The 22,208-nt window shown below is 37.7% G+C and overlaps 11 protein-coding genes across 11 annotated transcripts; 8 read left to right on the plus strand and 3 right to left on the minus strand.

Annotated features, from left to right (window-relative positions):
- Window positions 515–1,660, minus strand: LOC104709860 (hemiasterlin resistant protein 1-like). Its single transcript, XM_010426411.2, has 5 exons — window positions 1,651–1,660; window positions 1,497–1,556; window positions 1,303–1,386; window positions 1,046–1,212; window positions 515–613 (listed from the first exon to the last, which is right to left on the minus strand). The coding sequence occupies exons 1-5, from the start codon at window positions 1,658–1,660 to the stop codon at window positions 515–517; spliced, it is 420 nt and encodes a 139-aa protein (XP_010424713.1).
- On the minus strand, window positions 1,844–3,070 carry LOC104709861 (KH domain-containing protein HEN4-like). Its single transcript, XM_010426412.1, has 2 exons — window positions 2,513–3,070; window positions 1,844–2,290 (listed from the first exon to the last, which is right to left on the minus strand). The coding sequence occupies exons 1-2, from the start codon at window positions 3,068–3,070 to the stop codon at window positions 1,844–1,846; spliced, it is 1,005 nt and encodes a 334-aa protein (XP_010424714.1).
- Window positions 3,545–6,459, minus strand: LOC104708163 (guanosine nucleotide diphosphate dissociation inhibitor At5g09550). Its single transcript, XM_010424670.1, has 12 exons — window positions 6,326–6,459; window positions 5,807–5,953; window positions 5,607–5,714; window positions 5,350–5,522; window positions 5,150–5,261; window positions 4,990–5,070; window positions 4,826–4,888; window positions 4,580–4,681; window positions 4,375–4,499; window positions 4,049–4,259; window positions 3,871–3,945; window positions 3,545–3,777 (listed from the first exon to the last, which is right to left on the minus strand). Exons 1-10 carry the CDS (start codon window positions 6,410–6,412, stop codon window positions 4,142–4,144), a joined length of 1,116 nt encoding a protein of 371 aa, XP_010422972.2. The 5' UTR covers window positions 6,413–6,459; the 3' UTR covers window positions 3,545–3,777; window positions 3,871–3,945; window positions 4,049–4,141.
- LOC104708164 lies at window positions 6,720–8,078 on the plus strand. The gene has a single exon (XM_010424671.2). It carries the CDS (start codon window positions 6,875–6,877, stop codon window positions 7,832–7,834), a length of 960 nt encoding a protein of 319 aa, XP_010422973.1. The 5' UTR covers window positions 6,720–6,874; the 3' UTR covers window positions 7,835–8,078.
- LOC104708165 (periaxin-like) lies at window positions 8,912–10,345 on the plus strand. The gene has a single exon (XM_010424672.2). It carries the CDS (start codon window positions 9,054–9,056, stop codon window positions 10,038–10,040), a length of 987 nt encoding a protein of 328 aa, XP_010422974.1. The 5' UTR covers window positions 8,912–9,053; the 3' UTR covers window positions 10,041–10,345.
- Window positions 11,122–11,945, plus strand: LOC104708166 (IgA FC receptor-like). The gene has a single exon (XM_010424673.2). The coding sequence runs from the start codon at window positions 11,222–11,224 to the stop codon at window positions 11,705–11,707; it is 486 nt and encodes a 161-aa protein (XP_010422975.1). The 5' UTR covers window positions 11,122–11,221; the 3' UTR covers window positions 11,708–11,945.
- LOC104708167 (40S ribosomal protein S15-4-like) lies at window positions 12,427–13,558 on the plus strand. The gene is made up of 4 exons (XM_010424674.2): window positions 12,427–12,538; window positions 12,632–12,780; window positions 12,875–12,932; window positions 13,111–13,558. Exons 1-4 carry the CDS (start codon window positions 12,536–12,538, stop codon window positions 13,357–13,359), a joined length of 459 nt encoding a protein of 152 aa, XP_010422976.1. The 5' UTR covers window positions 12,427–12,535; the 3' UTR covers window positions 13,360–13,558.
- On the plus strand, window positions 13,634–15,314 carry LOC104708168 (40S ribosomal protein S15-3-like). Its single transcript, XM_010424675.2, has 5 exons — window positions 13,634–13,779; window positions 14,185–14,252; window positions 14,347–14,489; window positions 14,589–14,646; window positions 14,802–15,314. The coding sequence occupies exons 2-5, from the start codon at window positions 14,250–14,252 to the stop codon at window positions 15,048–15,050; spliced, it is 453 nt and encodes a 150-aa protein (XP_010422977.1). The 5' UTR covers window positions 13,634–13,779; window positions 14,185–14,249; the 3' UTR covers window positions 15,051–15,314.
- Window positions 15,398–17,553, plus strand: LOC104709862. Its single transcript, XM_010426413.2, has 7 exons — window positions 15,398–15,786; window positions 15,888–16,036; window positions 16,143–16,200; window positions 16,356–16,610; window positions 16,666–16,814; window positions 16,921–16,978; window positions 17,134–17,553. The coding sequence occupies exons 1-7, from the start codon at window positions 15,784–15,786 to the stop codon at window positions 17,380–17,382; spliced, it is 921 nt and encodes a 306-aa protein (XP_010424715.1). The 5' UTR covers window positions 15,398–15,783; the 3' UTR covers window positions 17,383–17,553.
- Window positions 18,045–18,898, plus strand: LOC104708169 (fibronectin-binding protein A-like). The gene has a single exon (XM_010424676.2). The coding sequence runs from the start codon at window positions 18,139–18,141 to the stop codon at window positions 18,562–18,564; it is 426 nt and encodes a 141-aa protein (XP_010422978.1). The 5' UTR covers window positions 18,045–18,138; the 3' UTR covers window positions 18,565–18,898.
- LOC104708170 (mitochondrial uncoupling protein 6-like) lies at window positions 19,007–20,622 on the plus strand. The gene is made up of 2 exons (XM_010424677.2): window positions 19,007–19,728; window positions 19,944–20,622. The coding sequence occupies exons 1-2, from the start codon at window positions 19,299–19,301 to the stop codon at window positions 20,531–20,533; spliced, it is 1,020 nt and encodes a 339-aa protein (XP_010422979.1). The 5' UTR covers window positions 19,007–19,298; the 3' UTR covers window positions 20,534–20,622.

Below are 22,208 nucleotides of genomic sequence, written 5' to 3' on the forward strand. Positions count from 1 at the left end.
TCCTTTTAGCCCCAAAACGAATAAGCTTTTGAAATGAGAGAATTTAACTGTATATAATATACTAAAGAGTTTGAGGTTGCTGAGACTTTTGAAATGTTAACTAAAATAGCCAACACAGAAACTTGGTGCCGATCTCATCACCATCAAAACCATTGTTAGTTACCGTCGTTTTCCTCTCAAACCGGCTATCCCGTTGAAATTAATGCAAACAGAACAGGCATCAGATTTGAGAAGTACTTTATACATCTAAAGATAAAAAACACAGTCTTGAAACAAAGCTGAATGACACAAACAAACTCCAATAAGTAGGTTTCAGCAATTAGAATATAGTTTTCCATTGCATTTTTCATCATTAACATAAACGATCCCATAGAACCAGTTAAAAACACACATAACAGATCCCAAATCTTTCAACAAGAAAAGGAAAACCATCAGAGACTTCAACTACTAAATATTAAAGACACGAGAACTGATCTTAGCGCAGACTTCTCGACTAGTTGATGCGGAAACACACTTAAGCAGAAATCATGGAACCAGAATTCTTCTTGCATTCACTGAGCATGTCCATGTAGTACTGGCACTTACTGATGTCGCTTCCGAAGTTGTTGACGCACTACACACAAACAATAAGATAATATCCAATGTCAACCAGATAACCTCGTATACACGTACACTAGTATACATCAAAAAGCAACAAACAAACTTAAAAAAATCATCACATCCAGAGTCTTCTGAGTTTAAGAAGACGCTAAAAGCACATCAACAACACATCACGTTTTATTGTATTCATTCTCTCCATAGAATCTACAATACTAGGATGATGAAAAACAACTTTCAATGTGCCTGCTTGTCCTTCAATTTCAATGTATTTTGTGAAAAAGATACCTAACCAAAACAAGGCAATGTAGATCTAGCCACTGATTCACATTCAACACTACTATATATAAACAATCACTTAGCTAGTTTTAGAACAAATGCTCAGAAAAAGATTGGTATCAACCGAAAATGCTCAAAGAGGATAAAGAAAGTGTAATTAATAGCTTACATCTTGGAAAGCATTGGACTGGATGTCACAAGCACTCATGCTATTGGCCACAGGGGAAGCAGGGGCAGCAGCCTGAGAAGCAACGGTTTCGACCTTAATGGTTCGTCGGCCGAACACAGATTCGGCAATCCTGTGTCCAAATGCGTTTCCAGTACCCCAAGCCACACCTAATTCCAAATACGCAATAGCTCATAAGAAACCAAACCACTAATCAATGAAACAAAATGCTTTTTTTTAAATCAGATAAAGCACATTACCATCAGCTATGGTTGAGCCAAGACTGCCAAAGATACCAACACCACCATTAGGCTGAGCTGTTGCTGGAGGAGGAGCACTTTTAACTGAAACCCCAGGAAAAAAAAAAAACCACAATTACATAACAGAACAGAGCAAATCTACAAAGCTTACCCACAATAAAAAAAAAATCACTTGGATTATTACTAAAATTTACCAGTTTGAGGAGGAGGGCTTCGTACAGATGTAGAGCGAGGAGGACGATAACCAGATCTTCCTGCACACGAAAATTTAATAAACAAAATTAATTCCAAATGATTGTTATATATCATTGCACACGAGTCGTGCAATGGTATATAATTTATGTGCACTGTCTAGCATTTTTTTAGTGGAAATATCGTATAGTATGTTGAAAACAAGGAATATAGCTCTCTGGGATGGGGAGTCTTCGTCTTTAAGGTTCTACATGATGAACAAGCAGCAAACAAACATCAACCAAGAATAATAAAATTAGATAGAACAAATTAAGTAAACAGAGAACAGAGAGATATGAGAATTAAGACTTTAAGAGTTAAGCATGCAAAAACCAACCTCTGATGCAGTAATTGTGATTAAGCGCTCATCAGAGTCAGCAAGTGTATCACTCACACTTATGGAGGCATCTCTCACACTTTGAAGAGTCTTGATAACAGCACTAACACTTTGTTGCGGACAGAGTATCTTCAGAACCACGTTTCGGATATCATCTTCTGATGCTTGGAGAGGATGCTTAATGGTGACAGGGTGATTCTTTAGAGCAGAGTTAACGAGTCTGTGGTCCGAGCTGCGCTGTGAAAGAGAATCTATCCTTGGTTGAGTGATTGTTCCAAAATACCTACCCAAGACATCTTCTCGTGGAACCACATTCATAGTCCTGCTGCGTAAAGGCGCAATAGAAATCGGCTCACATGCTTGCATGCGACTAGATATGGATACTAGAGCTTTCTTCATTGCCGAAACATTTCCTTCGATCTGCCACATTTTGGTAAGACGTCCACTCAGAATAAGAAAGTAGTATTAGATTCTGATAACACAAGCATCTACATAACATATTTGACTAGCAAACAAGTATAGTCCAAGACCTTTAAACGAAGAGAACAGTTACTACACTGAAAAGAAACTAATAAGTGGTGGTTCTGAATATGTACTACATATGGACAGATTCAGAGATATTTAGAAATCACAAGTTCGTACCTTCATCATCACGTCACCAAGCTTTGCGAAACTTGGCAAATCACGTGTCTGTATTTCAAGATTACAACCAGTTTCTCTCCATATCATCTCCAGCAACTCACCACCCTTACCTATCACAGTAACCACATGGCTCCCTTCTAATAACATCATCACTGAGACCGTACTAGTACTACTAGTCCGTAATCCAACATTTAGAGCTTCGAAAACCCTAATCAACAACGCGTATTGTGCTCTGGAGACTTCAACTTCTTGTTCTTGAACCCCTTTCTCCTTGTTGCTAGCAGTACTGACAGTAACACCTAATTTTACCCTAAGCGTTGAACCTACATGAGCGGTAATCGTGACTTCACTGTACAGAGAACCAGGAGGACCACTCTCGACCCAGATTTTGGATTGTGTTGATTCTCGAAGCTGCTTAATCACTCTTCCAGATTTTCCGATCATACAACCGACCTGAGACACGTCACAGAGAATGCGAAACACTGCGTATCCTGCCGACGGTTCCGGTAACGACTGCGGCGGCGTACGAGCGGTAGATTCGAATTTCTTTCCCTCCATGCTTTCTTCTCTCTCTCTAACGACACTTCTTGAGGAAGGAAGAATGAAATCACCAACGGTTCTGCATACGGCGTCGTATTATCAGGGTTGGGGATTATTCAATAACCGATTCGGACCAATGAACGGTTCATATTTATAATACATCACACGTGAAGAAGTCATCAAATTCGAGGAAACCAAAACGGTTTAGAAGGAAATTGGTTTCTGGTTCGCTAAGAAAAAGAGTCATGGAGAAACCGAAAAAAAGTTGGAACAATGTAATTTCTCAAATTATTGTATGATCAAAACATGGAACTAAACTTTTAAAATGGCAAAAACAACCAGAAACACGATAATTTTGGTTTATACATAAATAATTTGAATGAAACAAAATGTAATTACATTTCTCCCATTTGTTTTAATATAGAAATTTAATTAAGAATTTTGAAATTTTGGGAATGTTAATCAAGGACAAAATGTAACTAAAATGTCATAATATGGACTGAATTATTCAAAAATTACAAATGAAAGCAAAATTAACCAATGTTTTAATTAAGATGAACAAAAAAACGAAAACTTCTGTTGCTTTGAACTGTATTGTAAATAATCCAATAGAAAAAGAGAAAATCACTTGAAATTTAAAAACACTCAGCGAAATAGCAAAAATAAAATTATCAATTTTCTGCAGCGGCACTTGCAGCACTCAAGTCCACAGACAAATCAAGAGTCTGCAAACAAAAAAAAAAAGTCAGTAGTTAAAACTCAGTATTCAAAATATTGTGTTTACTTGTAAATCAAGAAACATAGTACTGATGTTATACCTTTCCAGTGATCTTGGTGTACATCTCAAGTACATCCATAACTGTACTCTCGAAATGTGTTGTTGCATCATAAGTCTGATAAGAGAACAAAACAAGAAACATCAGAAAATAAGAAAACAAGACATGTTTAGTTAAAAAAAAATTGGTTAGAGTATAAGTTGTATTCTCTCTGTCTTACAGCAGAGATGAAACAGTTATCTTCTTCTTGATTATTGGTTGGAACGTATGTGTCATAAGAATGATAGAAGATCTCATCAACAGGTCCAAGTAATTAGATTCCAGGTTTAAGCTCCTCCTCTGGATTGTCAGTTTCAGCTGCTGCTGACACAAAAGCTATGTATTTGCCCTTTGGTGCCACATTGTGAGCGTATGAGCAACAGAACAAGTACCTGCATGCAAAATCCCAAAAAAACTCAGAGATCTAACTTCAACTATATCAAAGTAGAAAGAACTGAGATCTATGTTTCTATAAACTTGAATGTGTTCTTGATAACGACTACTTACATGTCTGATTTGCGACCGAGTTGCTTCTGAGGAAGAATGATTTGGACCGAGTGAGCATCGTTGGTGTCTGGAATAGGATGGCTCATTATACATACCGCTCGAGTCACTTTCCCAACTTTCTTTACCTGAAAGACAAGGAAACAGTCTTAAGAAGGTGGCTAGGCTGAACAAGAACTAACCAGTTTCTGCTGGGTGATATTGTTACCTTGTCAGATAAGTAAGAAGGATCACAGACAACTTTCTTGCATTTAGCAGTTTCTCCTGCAGAAGTGACACCAATAGCTTTTCCAGAATCATCAAACTCTACCTGTTATAGATAATGTTAAAGATTCATGGGTTTTAGTTTCTGTAAAGTGCTAATAAATATCATATTTATATACTAAATTAGACATTTAGACCAGTTATCTAATAGATAAAACAGAGAAATAAGAGATAATAAGTAGTTGATAACCTTGCATTCAGGCTTGTTGAGCATGTACGTCCCACCATACACAGCGCTTAAACGCGCAAAAGCCTGAAATAGTAAACAGATATTCAAGACAGAGAAACAGGACGTCGTAAATAAAGAGGAACCTGATATGTTACATGACTTATGAGAATAGAGAGAACGAGAACCTGTGGCAACTCTCCTAGTCCGTATAATGGATAGATGTAAGGAGATCCTCCTTGGAATCGAGCCAAAGATTCCGCGTAGAGCTTCACCACATAATAAACCAAAAATGACATTAAATTCAGAACCTTTGGTCTGCTGATTGAAGAAAATAAAATAGTTTACCTTGATTCTCTTAACAAAATCAATGGCGGGTTGATCCAAGTAGTCATCATCATTGTGTAGCGCTAAGGCATGGCCTATGAAGTCGATTGTATCATCTTCAAGTCCATACTTACTGTTGGGAAAGGAAACAGAGAGAAAGCCTGTAACGCAAGAAACTAATATGAAGTGACTTGAGATGGAGGAAAATTGTTTGTACGTACGAGATGATCTCTCTAGCAGTGACTTTGCTAAGGTCAAGTCCTTCGTGAGACTTAGGATCCTTCTCATCGTAGTCTTGCACATAAATAAAGAACTTTCTCGCACGTCGCTTCTCGAAAAGACCCATCAATGGCGATTTCAGGGCTTCCACATCAGTGGCTGGGACTTTATAGATCTGACACACGTATAATACTTTATCAGAACCTCAGAGCAATTAACTTTACCAAGAAAAAAAACCACAGGATACTTAAATTACTACCTTGCCTTTCTTGTAAACGAAACTACCATCGACAGCTTTGAAGTTAAGATACTTGGTAACATCGGTGTGGATTAGGGTTTGAACAAGGAGTCCATTAGCCATAATAAACTGCAGATCAAGAAACCGTTATTCACTATTAATAATCGATTCAAATTTTCAAATTACATATAAAATAAACATGCATTATATTGATAATCTACCTTTGGGATCATATCGACATTGTATTCTCTGCTAGCTCCGAGATTCTCTTGAGGAGTATCACTTCCCCTGAAACGCTTCCATAGCTGAGTGAGGTTAAGAGACGTTGATTCTCCTCCATAGTAGTCGTTTCTGTCCATATGTAGTACCTATTTAAATCCCAAAACAAAACTTTATCTCATTAATGATTTCGCATATTGAAAATATAAATTAACCAACTCATTATATAAGTGTGTTTTTATTACTAGACCATTCATGATATATGATGTATCTACAGGGCTGTGTTCTATAACAAAAACTCGTTCAAAAGGTCAAAACGTTATAAGTCGATCATTATATGTCATTTTTTAATTATTGTTTTGACATATCATTCAACATCTTGCATTGCATACCATATTCATAAATATAACAAAAGGGAGGAGTAAACGTAAAAATAAAGCTTTATCTGGATGTGATGCACAAAAACAAGCACAGCATTTGCAATTCAGTAGTGAAAGAAAATGGTGAATTGAGGAGAAAACCTTGAGGCCATCGACAGAGAGGAGGCCACTAAGGATACACTCCTTGAGACCAGTCCCAAGAACAATCACATCATACTCTTCATCCATTATTACAATCGATGTCTTCAACTCTTCATCGATCTCTAATAGACTTTTTTTTATCTGTCCTTTGATCATATAAGTGTGAGGGAGGAAAAAGAAATAGAGGAACATGTGTGGCTGTTAACACAGTCTTCCACCGCTTCCGATCTTACCGTTTAACCTCATGACAATTTTTCACGTTAATTAATTACGAAAACCGTATTGTTAGGGGAAAATTATTTGAATGCCATGGTTACAAACTCTTATTTACAAAAATGGTTACAAACTTGCCTATATTTAGACGAATAGGTGGGTGAAGAAATGTCCTGACAAGAACCAAAAAAAAAAGATGAGAATCATAAAAAGGCCACAATTACTAAATCAGAAAAGTGCCCTTATATGTATCTACAAAGTCCTTTTGGTCCACTTGCAAAGTAGCTCTGTACTTAATAACCCCAAAAAAGGAGCAAAAAAGAGAGTGACGGAGATATGGTAAACGGCGGCGGCGATAATAACAGAGCGGAGGCGGATCAGTGGCTAGATACATCGGAGAAGCTCTTGGCTTCAAGTGACTTTCATGGAGCAAAGACGTTTGCGATCCGCGCATGCAAAGCCGACCCGTCTCGAACATACGTAGCGGACTGTATCCTCGCAATCTCCGACACTCTCCTAGCCGGAGAATCTATCGTCGGAGATTCCAAATTACCGGACTGGTACGCGGTACTCCGACTCGGCCGCCTAACTCGAAACGCCGAACACGTCGCAACTCAGTACCGTAGACTCGCTCTTCTCCTCAATCCCAATGTCAACCGTCTCCCTTTCGCCGATCAAGCGCTTAAGCTGGTCTCTGATGCTTGGTCCGTCCTCTCTGATCCACCACGGAAGTCAATGTACGATCGAGAGTTGCAGATGAGTCAAATTGGTCAACCTTATAGTCAAACGCAGCACGTTCAAGATTCGTCATTACAGAGCCAAGCCGAGACCTTGGAGAATCCTGTGGCTACGAGCTTTTGGACCGCTTGTCCGTTCTGCTTCTCGCTTTTTGAGTACCCTAAGGTTTACGAGGAATGCACATTGAGGTGTCAGCAATGTAGGAGAGCGTTTGCTGCGGTTAAAACGCAAACGCCACCGGTGGAGAGTAATGACGAAGGCGTTTACTTTTGTTCATGTGCTGTGTTCCCATTACGGATTCCAGATCATGCTAAAACCTTGACTTGGTCACCAATTGCACCTCTCTTCGTCTGCCCTGCGCAAGGATCATCTACTAATCACCAACCAAGCATGAAGGATCCTCCAAGAAACGATGATGATGATGTATATGTCACAATTTCTGATGATGATGATGACATTGTAGAAATTTCTGATGATGATGATGATGATGATGATGATGATGATGCAAGGAAAAACAAGAAGGGAAATGTTGCGCATGTTGAACTCAAGCCTGCTTAGTCCAAGTAAAGCTTGTTCTGTTTCTCTCTCTGTCTTTAGTTTGTTTTGTGATTCCCTTAGGCCCTATTAGGTTTATGTATCGCTTGTTGTTGTCTATACCATAGTTAGAAAATGCTATAATATTGATTCGTTTGTCGAATCAATGTTAGATTTTGATGTATTTTGGTGCTAAATGCGCTTTAGGTATGTAATCCTCTGTACCATACTGTAACAAAAAACGGGTATCAGTACGTGCTTACTATAACTTAAGAAACTAAGTTGTTAATTAATCATGTCTTTCATCTATGGTGGAACCAAATGAACAATCCTTTATATACGTAACACTTTGCGATGGACGTCCGAGTAAGGCAGGAAGTAACATAATTAACAGAATGTTCATATATAAGGTGGACGTAGTAGCATTTAATCTGCTCAGACTTGTTTTCGCTGCATAATAAGGATTTTGTTTAGAAAATGGCATCAAGTAAACTTATAGAAGGAATCTCTGTTACCGACATGAGATTTACACAAACCTCTTAAGTTTTCTTTTCTATGAAGTTTTTGAAGATCAAAATATCAAATAATACATTTTGTACAAATACGACTTTGATGACAAATAACAAACACACACACAATGAAAAAACAACCCAAGTCGTTGTGTAGATTACCGGCCAAAACCTAAACATTATATTTTTTAAAATGGTGTTTTCATACTTGCATATCATCGAATTTATCTATCTCTTGAAAATAGTTTTGATTCATTGGAGCTACTGTTTCAAATTCAATTATCCAAATATCTCGAGTCTTGACAACTTACATAATTTGAGAAAAGCCTCATCTTGATTTTCTACTTAACATTTTTTTTTTAATGATTTGTGTCTCATTATTTTCAAAATTTGGGATCTTCTAGTTTTTACAAAGTTACGCCTTTTTAAAATATATACGTGTAGCTAAAACATGAACACATAATCACTAAAACCTAAATTTCAACTAGAACTGAAAAAGACAAAATAGATATACAGATAGAGAGGTTAAACAAACAAACTTTATTATATTCAAAACTATGTACATAATTTTTCCACCAAACTCCATCTTTCTTCTTCCTCAAAACACCTATATATACCCATTCGAATCAAAGACCATAATCATCTCATCACAAACACAAACCAACAACAAACACTAGAAAGCAAAACAAGCAATAAAAGAAGAAAAAGCTTAGAGTTCTCAAGGAAGCGCATACATGGCACCGATGAAGCAGAGTCTCTCCGCTGCTCTTTTCTCGTCACCACTTCTGATCATATGTCTTATCGCATTGCTCGCTGATCCGGTTTCAGTTGGTGCTCGCCGGTTACTGGAGGATCCTAAACTGGAGATACCAAAGTTGCCTGAGCTACCCAAATTTGAAGTTCCCAAGTTTCCAGAGCTCCCTAAACCAGAGATGCCCAAGTTACCTGAATTTCCAAAGCCTGAGCTTCCAAAGATGCCAGAGATTTCAAAGCCTGAACTGCCCAAGTTTCCAGAAATTCCGAAACCTGAACTCCCAAAGGTACCGGAGATTCAGAAGCCTGAGCTGCCCAAGTTTCCAGAGATCCCAAAGCCTGAAGTGCCCAAGCTTCCAGAGAGTTCAAAGCCTGAGGTGCCTAAGTTGATGGAGACTGAAAAGCCTGAAAGTCCTAAGGTGCCGGAGCTACCTAAGGTGCCGGAAGTTCCAAAGCCTGAGCTACCTAAAATGCCGGAAGTTCCAAAGCCTGAGCTACCTAAAATACCGGAGATTCAGAAGCCAGAGTTGCCTAAGGTGCCAGAGATTCCAAAGCCTGAGCTACCAAAGATGCCAGAAATTCAAAAACCGGAGTTACCTAAGATGCCGGAGCTTCAGAAGCCGGAGTTACCTAAGGTGCCAGAAGTTGCGAAGCCTGAGTTACCTAAGATGCCGGAGATTCAAAAGCCGGAGCTACCAAAGATGCCGGAGATTCAGAAACCGGAGTTGCCGAAGGTGCCAGAGGTTCCAAAGCCTGAGTTACCCAAGATGCCAGAGATTCAGAAGCCTGAGGCTCCTAAGGTGCCAGAGATCCCGAAGCCGGAGTTACCAAAGGTACCGGAGATTCAGAAGCCTGAGTTGCCAAAGTTCCCAGAGATTCCAAAGCCTGAACTACCAAAGGTTCCAGAGATTGCGAAACCAGAGCTACCCAAGTTGCCGGAATACCCAAAAGTTCCCGGTACTGCTTAAGCGTTATTGAACCCGAAGAAGGCCCAACTACTATCAAGCCCATCCCACGATCTTAAATTACCGTATTACCCTTCTATTGTTTGTCATTTTGCAGAGATGTCTCTCCCAACTGTGTCTGTCCGCATCGTTTCCCTTTAGTGAACCAAATTTTTATGATTTGGTCTCATAGTCATAGTTCTCTGCCTGTTTTGGATAAAGTTTATACTCTTATACTTGTATTCTGTTTGTATTTGTATGTATCATACAAATTTCGCTGTATTTGATTTGATATACTTTTTAAATGGATTATTCTGTTATTTATTTTATACTTGTTTGTTCAAATGGTTACACATGAATACTACTTTTAAGTTCTAAATTCCCAAGTATCTCAGTTACGAGTTCAATATTATCTATAAATATAATGGTCTACCTAATGTTGTGTTCTTTTGACACATATGACATATCCAATGTCCAAACATAAAGAAGAAGACATGTACAACAATGTAGTGAGGACGAATTATTTCATCAATCATTACTTATCATTAAAAGATAGTGATGGATTTGCGATGTATAAATGAAATTTGTAACTATGGAACTTATGTGCTAAAGTTCCATTTTGAAGTTAACTTTGGTGCTGTTAGTTTTGGAACTTGTGTGCTGCTGTGAAATTTCAGACGGCAATCTAATACTATCTCTTATTTGCCAAAGATTCTAGTTCCTTTTTTTTTTAATTTTTCTCTGTTGCTCTCTGTTTGATCGCTCTCTTATTCTGCTCCAATGCTCTGTAATACTCTGTCTCTCCCTCTGTAAAAGTTTGGTTTTTTAGCTAAAGATTAACCAATCTTTTTAATAAAAATGTATCAAGTGTAGACCTTTCGTAATATACTTTCATTCTCACGAAGATTCTTTAATACGTAAAACCAAACACATGAACACGTAAACACTACAAGTCTGCAACCTAAACTTCAACTAGATTGAAAGTTTATAGATATACAGATAGAGAAGTTAAACGAACTTTTCTATTATTCAAACTCTGTGTATGTTTTTTTCTCACCAAACACGATCTCTCTTCTTCCTCAAGACACCTTTAAATAGCCATTTCAATCAAAGATCAAAACTCATCACAAACAATACCACAAAGCAAAACAAGAAAGATAACCAAAAAAACAAAAATAAAACCTTGTCAGGGAGGGACAATACTTATGGCATTGAAGAAGAGTCTCTCAGCTTCTCTTCTTTCACCATTTCTGATCATATGTCTTGTTGCATTGCTCTCTGTTCCGGTTTCTGTCGGAGCTCGCCGGTTATTGGAAGATCCTAAACTACCGGAGATTCCGAAATTGCCGGAATTACCTAAACCGGAGTTGCCAAAGTTACCCGAATTCCACAAGCCTGAGTTGCCTAAGATCCCGGAGATTCCACAACCTGAGCTGCCTAAGTTACCAGAGTTCCCCAAGCCTGAGATGCCTAAGCTACCGGAGATTCAGAAACCCGAGCTACCGAAGATGCCTGAATTGCCCAAGTTTTCAGAGATTCAAAAACCAGAATTTCCGAAGATGCCGGAGATTCATATGCCTGAGTTGCCTGAAGTTCCAAAGTTCGAAGCTCCGAAGTTGCCGGAATTGCCAAAACCTGAAGAAACCAAAGTGCCGGCGTTTACAATGCCAAAGTTTCCTGGATCTCATTAAGCCCACTAGTTAATTATATCAGAAGAAGAAGAAGAAGGCCCAACTACTTTGGAACTCAGCCCAGATTGTAAAATTGTCGTATTTTATCAATTGTTTGTGGTAACCTTTGTTGAGTTATCGTTTGTTATACACTCTCACTTGTATTCGATTATGTAGTTCAGTAGTTGTAATGCTTGATTACCATCTCGTTGTATATCTTATAATTTAAATATACTTTTATTGTGGATCGTGTTAATAATCACCTCTCGTAATGTATCTATTATCTAAGCACCAACAAAAAAATTTGGAAAGCAGAAGACTGGTGTCTCAACTCATCGATCTTATAGAACAACCGATAAATACATATACTAGAAAAATAATACCAAACAAATTGAATTAGTGTAAGCTTTTAAAAACATTGTAATTATCGACTATCACATATAATCTCAAGATTTGTATTAATACAATCGCGGTAGCTTCATAATTCGATTTCACAAACAATTTTGAGGGTAGACTGCACTCCATTATCCCTTGTAGACTAGTTAACATAAATTTATTTTTTAATTTTAAGCTTGTCATGATCTAATTTGAAATTAAATTTTAATGTATAATTCGACTTTTTAAAAAAATCATTAAATAAAATTAAAATAATATAAGTCAACTAAAATTCACTGACCAATGAACTAAAATTTCTAGGGTTTAGCCGAGATATCCTCGTATATATTTTGGATCCGCCGATTTAGGCAACCCTTCTTTTTTTTTTGGCTCTTCATTTTGGAAAACGCAACGCAAGCAGACCACACCACAGATTCAGGGTTAAGCCACCTTATCTTTCGCCGAGATTCAACAATGGTAGGTTCCCCTATCTATCTACACAACATCTCTCTACTATCACATCCCCCAAAAACCGCGGTTCGTAATTTCTCTCTCCTTGGAACTGTGTAGGCTGATGTCGAACCAGAGGTTGCAGCGGTGGAAGTGCCGAAGAAGAGAACGTTCAAGAAGTTTGCCTTCAGAGGAGTTGACCTCGATGCTCTTCTCGACATGTCTACTGATGATCTTGTCAAGCTCTTCCCTGCCCGTATTCGCAGAAGGTTAGGGCTTTTCTTTTGAACCTGATTAAGTTTAGGATCATCTCTTTGTGTTCAGTCTTATTAATCGAATTCGCTATACGATTCTCTTGTTTAGGTTCTCTAGAGGGTTGACGAGAAAGCCTATGGCTTTGATTAAGAAACTCCGCAAGGCGGTAAAGTTCCCTCATTTCTCTCGTTTCCTGATTAGATCTGTGTTGAATCAAATACTGTTCTAAGTCTATATAGAAATCTGATTTTGCGTTGTGAGCTACCCAGTTTTGGTGTTTGTTCTATGTGACCATATTGGTTTCACCGCTAAAGATTACTGCTTTTTTTGTTTTGCTTGATTAGAAAAGAGAGGCACCAGCTGGTGAGAAGCCAGAACCAGTGAGAACCCACTTGAGGAACATGATCATTGTGCCTGAAATGATTGGAAGCATCATCGGTGTGTACAATGGAAAGACATTCAACCAAGTTGAGATCAAGCCTGAGATGATTGGACACTACCTTGCTGAGTTCTCCATCTCATACAAGCCAGTCAAGCACGGTAGGCCTGGTGTTGGTGCTACCCACTCCTCCAGGTTCATCCCTCTCAAGTGAAGACCTTACAGTGTCTGTTGTTGTGATCTTTTTTCCTTAGCTCTCGTTATGCAATTATAGGGTCCTTTATAATGTCTGTTTTCTGGACCATTTTGTCTGTACTTCTCTGTTTGACTACTCTGCTACAATTCTCTCTTCTTTAGATTGTGCTCAAACTCTTGTTTTCAGTTAAAGAAGACTCGGAATCTTTTTTTGGAAATTCTACTAGTTCAGATATAGATTTACTACATCATATTCTTTGAGGTGGAGTAATTTTACTATTGATTGGCAAAGGTCGGATTATTCAGCGAATATATATTTGATCTGTTTCGACGGAGCAAGACGGTCGATGTGAGCAAAGAGCCTTCTGATCCTCTGGAAACCCGTTGTCTCTGATGGAGATTAGAGCCCGGAGCAAGATGGTATCACACCAACCACTAGGTTAGCCATACAGAGGGACAGTAGTATTCATCTACTGTGTTATAATATTGATGCAAGTACCTTTATAGCACAATTGGAATCACTTTGAGGATTTCACAAACAGATAATGATTGTCTGTTACATATTGATATGAAAACCAAGTCACATTGCAGAATTATAGGTGACTGTTGTATCTGGATTCGAATGTTTTCTCTTTCTATACTAATGAAGTAGTATTTGGTAGATTTATTCAACCAACGGCAAATCCGAGATAACAGCTTTTTCAGATCTTATTTTCCAAAGATAAGGAAAGGACTCGGATGAAAAAATTAAAAGAGTAAATGGACCAAACAATAAATAAATGTTTCTAGGGTTAGCCCAGGTATATATTTGATGCTTAAGTTAAGTTGTTTGTCGTTTGCGCAGACATTGTTTGAGCTGATCAGGTTCTGTGGAGTTTTTTAAGGTTTCCTAACAAATCCATACAAACAATGGTTAGTTCTTCGATCTCTGTCTCTCTATCATATACTCATGATTATATTTTCCCGACATCTTGTTTGTAATTTCTCGTAATGGTAATATATTTAGGCGGATCCAGAGGTTGCTGCGGCTGGAATCGTGAAAAAGAGAACGTTCAAAAAGTTCTCATTCAGAGGAGTCGATCTTGATGCTCTTCTCGACATGTCTACCGATGATCTTGTCAAGCTCTTCCCTTCCCGTATTCGTAGAAGGTTATAAAGACCCTTTATTAAGCTATGTCTCGATTTTGTAGATCATCTCTTGGGTTCTCAGACTGATCAGTTTTGTTTTTGTAAATTCTCTTCATATAGGTTCTCAAGAGGATTGACGAGGAAGCCTATGGCTTTGATCAAGAAATTGCGCAAAGCGGTATTAAACTCTCCCATCACTAGTTCCTAGATCTTTATCTTGTCCAAATCTTTGATTCTGCCAAGCCCTGGAACGTGTCTTCTCTGATACATGCCTCTCTATACATTTTTTCTGCAACCACTAAAGTTTTGTGACTTTTTCTCTGTTTTGAGTAGAAAATTGAAGCACCAGCAGGTGAGAAGCCAGCAGCAGTGAGAACCCACCTAAGGAACATGGTCATTGTCCCTGAAATGATTGGAAGCATCATCGGTGTTTACAACGGAAAGACTTTTAACCAAGTCGAAATCAAACCGGAGATGATTGGACATTACTTGGCTGAGTTCTCAATCTCATATAAGCCGGTTAAGCACGGTAGGCCTGGTGTTGGTGCTACCAATTCCTCCAGGTTTATCCCTCTCAAGTGAAAAGATCAAAGCTCTTATTACACAGAGTCGTCGGTGTTATGCTCCTGTCTTTCGTTTCTTTTTCTTTAGAACTTTTGTCTCTGCTTTTCTGTTTTTTCCTTTAGATTTTGTTCAAACTCTAGTTCATTCGTTTAAATAATACAGAGCATTCTTTTTTTAATATCTCATACTCTGTTTATGGCTTAGTTATTTTTTTCTGTATTGCAGATGGTTGTAACCTTATTTCCCAAGGTATGTAGTATATGACTCAGCAGTAATGAGTAATGAAAATAAAAAGTGTAATACAATGACCCTACTTACAAATAGAAGAAAATTCCACAAAAATTAGGAATATGTATAACTATTCCTATAAAGATATGATTTCTTGAGGTTTTAAGATAATACCGGACAAAGTTTGATCTCTATCACCAGTTTTATCCTAAATTCTTCTTTTTACATTTAAGTTTTTATTAATTTTTGGATATATGCTTTAAAGGTTGTCACATATTGCACTTTTTTACAGGAAAAAATATAGAAGTTTGTCTATTATATAAGGAAAGCAAAATATACATTCATATTATATTTTAGAAACTCAATAATTTAGTATTTGGGAAATTTTTATTGAAGTTTCCTTAAACAGAAACAGTGTAGGATCTATAAGTATAAATAGGGTGTCAATTTATTAGGTCTCTTGTCGTATCTCCATAGCAAAACCTAGCAGCAGTCACGTTTAAAGCTTCTCGAACCAAGAACAATGGTTAGTTTCTCAAATCTCTATCTCTCTAAACCTTAATAATTCGATTGTTAGTTTTTTTACATCATCATGGTGGTCTTAAAGTTTTTTGTCGGAATACGTAGGCTGAAGTCGAATCAGATGTTCCCGCAGCTGCTCTTGCGAAAAAGAGAACGTTCAAAAAGTTTTCCTTCAAAGGAGTCGATCTCGATGCTCTTCTTGACATGCCCACTGATGAGCTTGTCGAGCTCTTCCCTTCCCGTATCCGAAGAAGGTTTTGATCCCACCAAAAACACTTGTCTCAATTTTGGTATATTATATGTATTTGGTTCTATATGATTTGGTTTTGCTTATTATGCCTTATGTTGATCAATTTGTAGGATGAAAAGAGGATTGGCAGCGAAGCCTATGGCTCTCATCAAGAAATTGCGCAAAGCGGTAAAACTCCAACTTTGCAAACTATATGTGTGTTGTTATTGTGTCACATTTGTTATTAATCTGTAATCTCCCGACATTACTATAATTTAGTTATAGGGTCTGCCTTTTGGTTGGGTTCGATTATTATAACAACACTCTGTTTTACTTTAAACTAGAAACTAGAAGCACCAGCTGGTGAGAAGCCAGAAGTAGTGAGAACACATCTAAGGAACATGGTGATTATGCCTGAGATGATTGGAAGCATCATCGGTGTTTACAACGGAAAAACTTTTAACCAAATCGAGATCAAACCGGAGATGATTGGACATTACCTTGCGGAATTCTCAATCACTTACAAACNAAGCTTCTCGAACCAAGAACAATGGTTAGTTTCTCAAATCTCTATCTCTCTAAACCTTAATAATTCGATTGTTAGTTTTTTTACATCATCATGGTGGTCTTAAAGTTTTTTGTCGGAATACGTAGGCTGAAGTCGAATCAGATGTTCCCGCAGCTGCTCTTGCGAAAAAGAGAACGTTCAAAAAGTTTTCCTTCAAAGGAGTCGATCTCGATGCTCTTCTTGACATGCCCACTGATGAGCTTGTCGAGCTCTTCCCTTCCCGTATCCGAAGAAGGTTTTGATCCCACCAAAAACACTTGTCTCAATTTTGGTATATTATATGTATTTGGTTCTATATGATTTGGTTTTGCTTATTATGCCTTATGTTGATCAATTTGTAGGATGAAAAGAGGATTGGCAGCGAAGCCTATGGCTCTCATCAAGAAATTGCGCAAAGCGGTAAAACTCCAACTTTGCAAACTATATGTGTGTTGTTATTGTGTCACATTTGTTATTAATCTGTAATCTCCCGACATTACTATAATTTAGTTATAGGGTCTGCCTTTTGGTTGGGTTCGATTATTATAACAACACTCTGTTTTACTTTAAACTAGAAACTAGAAGCACCAGCTGGTGAGAAGCCAGAAGTAGTGAGAACACATCTAAGGAACATGGTGATTATGCCTGAGATGATTGGAAGCATCATCGGTGTTTACAACGGAAAAACTTTTAACCAAATCGAGATCAAACCGGAGATGATTGGACATTACCTTGCGGAATTCTCAATCACTTACAAACCGGTTTCGCACGGAAGGCCCGGTCACGGTGCTACTCACTCCTCTAGGTTTATCCCTCTCAAGTGAAGCCATTACAAGACTTCATGTGTTGTTTCTACCATTTCTTTTCTTTTGCTTATCTAAATCTTTTTTATGAAGTTGTTTCTTTTGGTCTTTGAACTTTTCTTATTATCGTTAGTACTTTTCTTGGTCACTTTCTTTATGAGACTTATATACCACCATGAAGTTTAGACTTGAGTTACAGTTTCGAAGCTACTTAATTAGCTTGATTTTGATCCTTGTATATTTTACATAATGATTAATTAGAATTATATCCTAAGTTATAAGTAAAACTTTAAACAGCTACATGATCATAAGATCATATGTAAATGTATCAATAATTGAATATAATGACAGTGCATGATCAAGCCGTGGATCAGTTAGGTAATCTGCTTTCAAAACTAAATGGACTATTTTTTTTTAATAATTAGATTATTATCACTAGTTAAGAAGGGGTTATGTATATAAGACGTTTATAGGTGTTTGCTAATTGTAAGTTTCTTTTAAACACGTATAAATTAAGGGCTTATACATAGAACTTAGAAGACGTAAAATGAAATATAGGTGAGTTTGCTGAAGACTAATATCTCATTCGTAATCGTGCATTGGGATCTTCTCACCAAATTTTCTGACTCTTATGAAATCTGCATTGTAAGAGCTCTCTCATCTCAATATTATTTAAGAAACTATTCTCTATGTCTCTATGCAATACCACAACATAAACTCTCTTCACTCACAAAATTATTTCTTCTTCTAAGGTTTTCTTCATTCAAGAATATCACTATGATTAATGTTCGCCTTCCTATTCTTGTCTCTTTGGTCTTTTTCCTTGTCTTTATTTCGTCGTCCCTCTTGTTTGCTACACCTAGTTTTGCTGCTAGAGTAGGTCACTCTCTGGTGCACAAAGAGGTCACAAAGATTCCAGAATATAAAGAGCCTGACGAGCCGGAGATTCCAGAAGAGCATGAGTTGCCGTTGCCAGAGGAGCCTGAGATTCCAGAAGAACCAGAGATTCCGGAAGAGCCTGAGGTTCCTGAGGAGCCTGAAGAGCCCGAGGAACCAGAGGAGCCAGAAGGGCCAACATTTGAATTTCCGTCATGGATTCCGAGCTTTCCTTTTCCTGGTAATAGTGGTGGTTATCCAAATACTGAAAAGACAAAACCTACATCAACTGTTGAAGAGGTTAGCGGTTCGAACAAGAAGCCATAGATCAATGGATAAAGAATGTAAAAAGGGTTGTTGACTACTCTTCCTCTTGATTAATAGTTATGTATGTATAAGTACTATGCAATAACATGAGAGTTTCGTTTGTGTTTAATAAGTAATCAACGATGAGTGAGTAGTTTATGTATTAGAGTTTCATGTCATGTGTTAGAGTCTCTAACGTACGCTTCTTGATATAGTCTTGTACTGATTCTCTCTTGTAACATGTATGTCTCTTTGTGGTACTTACATTGAACAGCCTCAATGTTATATAAGAGAAAATTAAATTATTGAGGCTGTAATGTAATGTGTCAATTACTCGTCATATCGTTTTTCTACACCTACCTCACACCTATATAAATTGTATAGGAGCCGTTCGTCCTAAACATCAAAAATCATAATGAGTAATTTAGTTACGTATTGCTTCATTCCCCTATAGCTAGGGTCAAATATTATTGTCTACGATGACAAGGCGTGCATCAAGACAAAACAAAAGAAACCTTGTGCAAAAGCTGGAAACCTGTAATTCAGGACTAGTAGTACACAAACACAACTCGTTGCATTATTTTCTTCCCATGTCTTTTGTCTTCTTCCATTTCCAACTTGTCCAACTTCATTTTCTCCTCTCCAAATATTTTTCTTACAAAAATCTAGATTCTCTTCAAACTCTTCTTTGATTTCAGTTATCATCAATCAAAACAATCTCCTTTATAGTCAAATATTCATCCGGTAACACATCAATGGGTTTCAAACCATTTCTTGAAGGTGGCATCGCCGCAATCATCGCCGGAGCTCTGACTCACCCATTAGACCTCATCAAAGTCCGTATGCAGCTCCAAGGCGAACACTCTTTTCCCCACGACCAAAACCCTAACCCTATTCTTAATCTTGATCATAACCTTCCCGTTAAATCTTATCAACCCGTTTTCGCTCTCGACTCTCTCATCGGCAGCATCTCCTTATTACCTAATTCATCCATTCACGCGCGGTCTTCTTTCACGCGTCCCGTCACGACCCCTTTCGCCGTTGGAGCTCACATTGTCAAAACCGAAGGACCCTCCGCTCTCTTCTCCGGCGTATCAGCCACCGTCCTCCGTCAGATGCTTTACTCCGCCACGCGTATGGGTATTTACGACTTTCTTAAACGAAGGTGGACTGATCAGCTCACCGGTAATGATAATATACTCTTCAAACAAATTTGGTTTTTATTCGGTTCGGTTCGATTACACGAAAATTGGTTACAGTTCTCTGCTTTTTGGGTTAAAAACCAATGGAATTATAACCAAATTTTGGTTCGGGTTCGATCTTAAACAGTCCGGTTTGCTTTTGTTCGAATTTTTCCATATACTTACGTACGAGTTAACTAGACCGATAACTCCCCTCAGGTAACTTCCCATTGGTCACCAAGATCACAGCTGGACTCATCGCAGGAGCCATTGGATCCGCCGTCGGGAATCCTGCTGACGTGGCGATGGTGAGAATGCAAGCTGACGGAGGTTTGCCGTTAAACCGCCGCAGAAACTACAAGAGCGTTGTGGACGCGCTCGAGCGGATCGTAAGGCAGGAAGGCGTCTCAAGCTTATGGCGTGGCTCGTGGCTGACAGTGAACCGTGCGATGATCGTTACGGCTTCTCAGCTCGCCACGTATGATCACGTCAAAGAGATCTTGGTCGCTGGAGGCCGTGGGACGCCGGGAGGGATCGGAACGCACGTGGCGGCAAGTTTTGCGGCGGGGATTGTTGCGGCGGTGGCTTCGAATCCGATAGACGTTGTGAAGACGAGGATGATGAATGCGGATAAAGAGGAGAATTACGGTGGACCGTTGGATTGTGCGGTGAAGACGGTGGCGGAAGAAGGACCGATGGCTTTGTACAAAGGGTTTGTTCCGACGGTGACTAGGCAAGGACCGTTCACAATGATCTTGTTCGTTACCTTGGAACAAATTCGCGGTGTGTTAAAAGACGTTAAGTTTTGATTAATAAATGTTTATTTTTTTTTTAAAGAGACGATTAATTAATTTTGACCATATTCAATTATGTTGTATATACGTTTCAAATTATTTCACATATTTAGAGTTCTTTTCTAAAAAGAAATAATTTTTATTTATGATTGTGCTAATAGGCTTTTAGTATTCTGTGTACAAAAAGAAAAAAAAAATCAGCGAATTTGTTAGCATGTAGTAACTGATGGTGATTGAAGCAAAGGAACTATGCCCGTCGGTCCAAGTCTCTTGGCTTTGGGGGATATGCTTTTGCTGGGGACCTTCATTTGGTATATTCCTTCTTTTTTTTGGGGGCTACTATGTTCTATTTGTGTGGTTGAGACTTGACGTTAATTATCAAATATCGCCTCTGATGACTGATGTTAGTCATGTGAAAAGTTTTTAAAAATATGGTCAACAGTTTAACTAAACAGTTCTAAAATTTTGTTGGTTAGATCATTTATCTCCATTTGCACCCAAAAAAAAANTACTATCTATGTGAAAAAAAGAAAAAGAAAAATCAAATAAATTGCTTGCATATGTTGGCATAAGGATGGTTTGGTGTTTGTTTTTCTTATGCTTATGTCATGAGAAAAATAAAGAAAAAAAGAGAGATGTTTATGCAAAGTGAGAACATGGGCCAAAATAAGACCAAGGGATTGAATATGCCCAATCTCGTATGGTCACTCATCTAAGTATCTAACCAAAGCCCAGTCTCAATATTCTGAACTGAAATTTCTATGGAGTCATTCAACTGACTTTTTACTTTTTTTTTTTCTTTTTAAACAGCTATATACTTTGATTAATGAGAATAGTGATCATGGAGGATGTTTACAAATTACAAGCAAGGCAGGAATATAAAAATAGTGATTGTTTCGGCATAGAACAATATAATAATTGTTTCCTATAATTATAAAGATTTCTGAAGTACTGTAAATCATAATGTAGTACATAGTAAGCATTTGGGTCCACTGGTCTCACACGGTAACTACTATTTTCATTTCACATCAACCAAAAGAAAAAAGATTCAACGAGAAATTAACCTTTACAAAAAGAAACAATATTCCAAAAAGCAAAAAAAAAAAGAAAAAAAGAAGAAGTCGTCAAGGCAATTAAGCACTTACTAATTCCCCGTGCATTTCTTTAATCATTCACTTGCATCTCTTTTTCTTTCTTCTTTCACCAAATTTGTCTCTTTATTCTTTTTCTTCTTTACTCCTATGATCATGGAATTTGGTGAATGGTCCAACATTTTTCACACCAATCACTTATTAAGTTACGATAGTCTGTTAAAATATCATGTTACAATAATCGTGTTTAGTTTAGGTTTAGCTACGTAAAGAATGGTGTTTCATTAGCTAGCTATACATAGCTTCTAAACTAGTCAAAGAAAACTTAACAACAATGTTTACGATGTATGTATGTAGTTCACAATTTGTCTCGTGTCATCGAAGATGTTTAAAATCATCCCTTAACCCACGCACCTATAAAAGGAAAAGTAATAATTAAAGGAAACCACCAAACAAATGTTGAATACTCACTTCCACTATTTGGCTCATAATTAAAAAGAAGAAACGTTGCCCCAAAAGACAAAAAAAAAAAAAAAAAAAAAAAAAAAAAAAAAAAAAAAAAAAAAGAAAAAAAAAAGAAAAAAAAGAAGAAAAAAGAA

Source organism: Camelina sativa, chromosome 8, assembly GCF_000633955.1.
Source record: "Camelina sativa cultivar DH55 chromosome 8, Cs, whole genome shotgun sequence".
Taxonomy (NCBI): Eukaryota; Viridiplantae; Streptophyta; class Magnoliopsida; order Brassicales; family Brassicaceae; genus Camelina; species Camelina sativa.

Coding starts and splice junctions, on each gene's coding strand:
- LOC104708169 (XM_010424676.2), top strand. CDS start 18,139: ATGATTAATGTTCGCCTTCCTATTCTTGTCTCTTTGGTCTTTTTCCTT.
- LOC104708164 (XM_010424671.2), top strand. CDS start 6,875: ATGGTAAACGGCGGCGGCGATAATAACAGAGCGGAGGCGGATCAGTGG.
- LOC104708166 (XM_010424673.2), top strand. CDS start 11,222: ATGGCATTGAAGAAGAGTCTCTCAGCTTCTCTTCTTTCACCATTTCTG.
- LOC104708167 (XM_010424674.2), top strand. Junction 12,781..12,874: donor CCTGCCCGTATTCGCAGAAG/GTTAGGGCTTTT, acceptor TCTCTTGTTTAG/GTTCTCTAGAGGGTTGACGA. Junction 12,933..13,110: donor TTAAGAAACTCCGCAAGGCG/GTAAAGTTCCCT, acceptor TTGCTTGATTAG/AAAAGAGAGGCACCAGCTGG.
- LOC104709860 (XM_010426411.2), bottom strand. Junction 1,213..1,302: donor TGGCTCAACCATAGCTGATG/GTAATGTGCTTT, acceptor ATTTGGAATTAG/GTGTGGCTTGGGGTACTGGA. Junction 614..1,045: donor AGTCCAATGCTTTCCAAGAT/GTAAGCTATTAA, acceptor GTTTGTGTGTAG/TGCGTCAACAACTTCGGAAG.
- LOC104708168 (XM_010424675.2), top strand. Junction 14,490..14,588: donor CCTTCCCGTATTCGTAGAAG/GTTATAAAGACC, acceptor CTCTTCATATAG/GTTCTCAAGAGGATTGACGA. Junction 14,647..14,801: donor TCAAGAAATTGCGCAAAGCG/GTATTAAACTCT, acceptor TGTTTTGAGTAG/AAAATTGAAGCACCAGCAGG.
- LOC104708163 (XM_010424670.1), bottom strand. CDS start 6,412: ATGGATGAAGAGTATGATGTGATTGTTCTTGGGACTGGTCTCAAGGAG. Junction 4,500..4,579: donor CTTCTTACTTATCTGACAAG/GTAACAATATCA, acceptor CTTGTCTTTCAG/GTAAAGAAAGTTGGGAAAGT. Junction 4,260..4,374: donor CTCGGTCGCAAATCAGACAT/GTAAGTAGTCGT, acceptor TTTTGCATGCAG/GTACTTGTTCTGTTGCTCAT.
- LOC104708165 (XM_010424672.2), top strand. CDS start 9,054: ATGGCACCGATGAAGCAGAGTCTCTCCGCTGCTCTTTTCTCGTCACCA.
- LOC104708170 (XM_010424677.2), top strand. CDS start 19,299: ATGGGTTTCAAACCATTTCTTGAAGGTGGCATCGCCGCAATCATCGCC. Junction 19,729..19,943: donor GTGGACTGATCAGCTCACCG/GTAATGATAATA, acceptor AACTCCCCTCAG/GTAACTTCCCATTGGTCACC.
- LOC104709861 (XM_010426412.1), bottom strand. CDS start 3,070: ATGGAGGGAAAGAAATTCGAATCTACCGCTCGTACGCCGCCGCAGTCG. Junction 2,291..2,512: donor TTGGTGACGTGATGATGAAG/GTACGAACTTGT, acceptor AAAATGTGGCAG/ATCGAAGGAAATGTTTCGGC.